The sequence below is a fragment of the Austrofundulus limnaeus genome, unplaced genomic scaffold (genome assembly GCF_001266775.1).
Source record: "Austrofundulus limnaeus strain Quisiro unplaced genomic scaffold, Austrofundulus_limnaeus-1.0 Scaffold756, whole genome shotgun sequence".
Taxonomy (NCBI): domain Eukaryota; kingdom Metazoa; phylum Chordata; class Actinopteri; order Cyprinodontiformes; family Rivulidae; genus Austrofundulus; species Austrofundulus limnaeus.
Window position 1 is genome coordinate 10,473 of NW_013953158.1, and position 1,735 is coordinate 12,207.

Consider the following 1,735-nt stretch of genomic DNA (forward strand, 5'->3'; position numbering starts at 1 on the left):
GGAGTGGGTTTTCTCCAGTTACTCCAGTTTTCTCTCACAGACCAAAATCATATTTATTATATGACACAAAAGCAAATAACTTAATAATTTGGGATAACACTACAGTGGATGTAGTTTGTAATTGTGCTTGTTTTAGTCTTTATTTCCAGTTTTGGGGTTTTATAATCACAGTTTTTCTTCACAAAAGTAAACATCAACAAACAAATAAAAATTTTAACATATAGAAGAGGTGATGCCTTTAAATTTTAAAAATCTTGTTCCTTGTAAATGTCTTTAGAATATTTATTTTGACTTTTTTAAATAAAATGACAATCATTTTTGAAGAGAACTGTCCCCCCCCGAAAAAAATTTTCTGCAGGCGCCACTGGTTGGACAAAGTTACCAGATGTGAGCAGAAGTTGTTTAAAGTGTCATTGTGTGACAGTGCCTAAAAGCAGAACTGTAGTGTAATTATAGGCTGAACTGTATTGTGAACAGGGATAAGTTATTTTGTGATTAATGGTTAAATCGTGATTCAAATTATTTTTTAAGGGGAGATCTTCTGGGTTTTTAACTGGTACTGTTTTATTCAGGACTTTGAAGATATCCTGACCCAGATGAGTTTGGAAGGTCCAGCAGACGCACAGCTAAAACCTGCAGACAGGTCCTGTCAGGAGGCTCCTGAGGTGGGCTCTCTGTCTCAGTCTGCTGTAAACACACTGGTCCAGGTTCATCAGCGCATGTGCCTGGGCTATGCCAGGTCTCTGTGGTACCAGAGCACAGCTCCAGCCAATCAAACTCAAGAACACATCCAGGCCCTGGTTTCTTCTTATAGGATTTCATCTCCTGTCATCTCATCCTTCTATCACCTGATTGGTCAGTACCTTTGATTGTATTATTTAGATGTAAAACAATGAAGGTTTTAATGAAACATCTGTTTCCTGTGTAGATTGTGAGTTGGACCAGCAGCTGGCAGGCAGCGGTCTGTTGCTTTCTGCTGTTCTGCAGAACATTGTGCAGGGGTCGAGGGGTCCCGATGAGCTGGTGATGACCTCTGAAGGACCGTATGACTTCTATCAGCAGCCCAACATGAGCGAGGCTCGTCTCAGTCTGCCTGTGTTGGAACAGCTGATGGAGGCGGTGAAGCAGAGACTGGAGGACTGGCCTGAACACCCTGCTCTCATGCAGGTCAGTGCACCTCCTCTCAACCAGCTCTAAGGGGTGTTGGTGCTTCGTTTTAGTGTTTGTCTGTCAGATTTCCAATGTTTTATCAGAACCTTTGTTTGTCATTTAAAATATTATTATTATTACTATAAGCTTGTACTATTTATGTATTGTATTGTAGGTACAAATGGACATTTCTGTGGTTAAGATGTGTCGATAGTAAAATTATGTGTCAACTCATTTTTGTAATCAACATGATTTAGTTAGAGTTAAATAACTTGTTGTCAGCTGAAACACCATGTAGTAATTATCCAATGGGAGGCTCCTGCCTATTTGCTCAGGTAAATCCAGGTCCAGACCCAGTTTGGTCCAGCATCTTTGGGATTTGATGATCCAACAAGTACAATCGATACAGACCTGAGCTCATCCCACATTTAAAGGATCTGTTCCTGACAGCTCAGTGGTACAGTCCACAGCAGACCGCTGGAGTTCTGGTGTACGGAGAGCCGTTTTTTGTTTTTGTTTTTTTTCAAAATACAATCAATCAATAAATAAATAAAGTACAATCGATACAGACCTGAGCTCATCCCAC

The 1,735-nt window shown here is 40.3% G+C and overlaps 1 protein-coding gene across 1 annotated transcript in view; it reads left to right on the forward strand.

The window, feature by feature from the left end:
• Nucleotides 1-1,735, forward strand: part of LOC106532353 (midasin) — a gene marked incomplete at its 5' end in the record, with an annotated part of 67,840 nt that overhangs the window by 10,268 nt on the left and 55,837 nt on the right. The window contains 2 exon segments of the mRNA XM_014028390.1: nt 573-855; nt 929-1,167. Of these exon segments, the coding sequence (XP_013883844.1) occupies nt 573-855; nt 929-1,167 (522 nt within the window).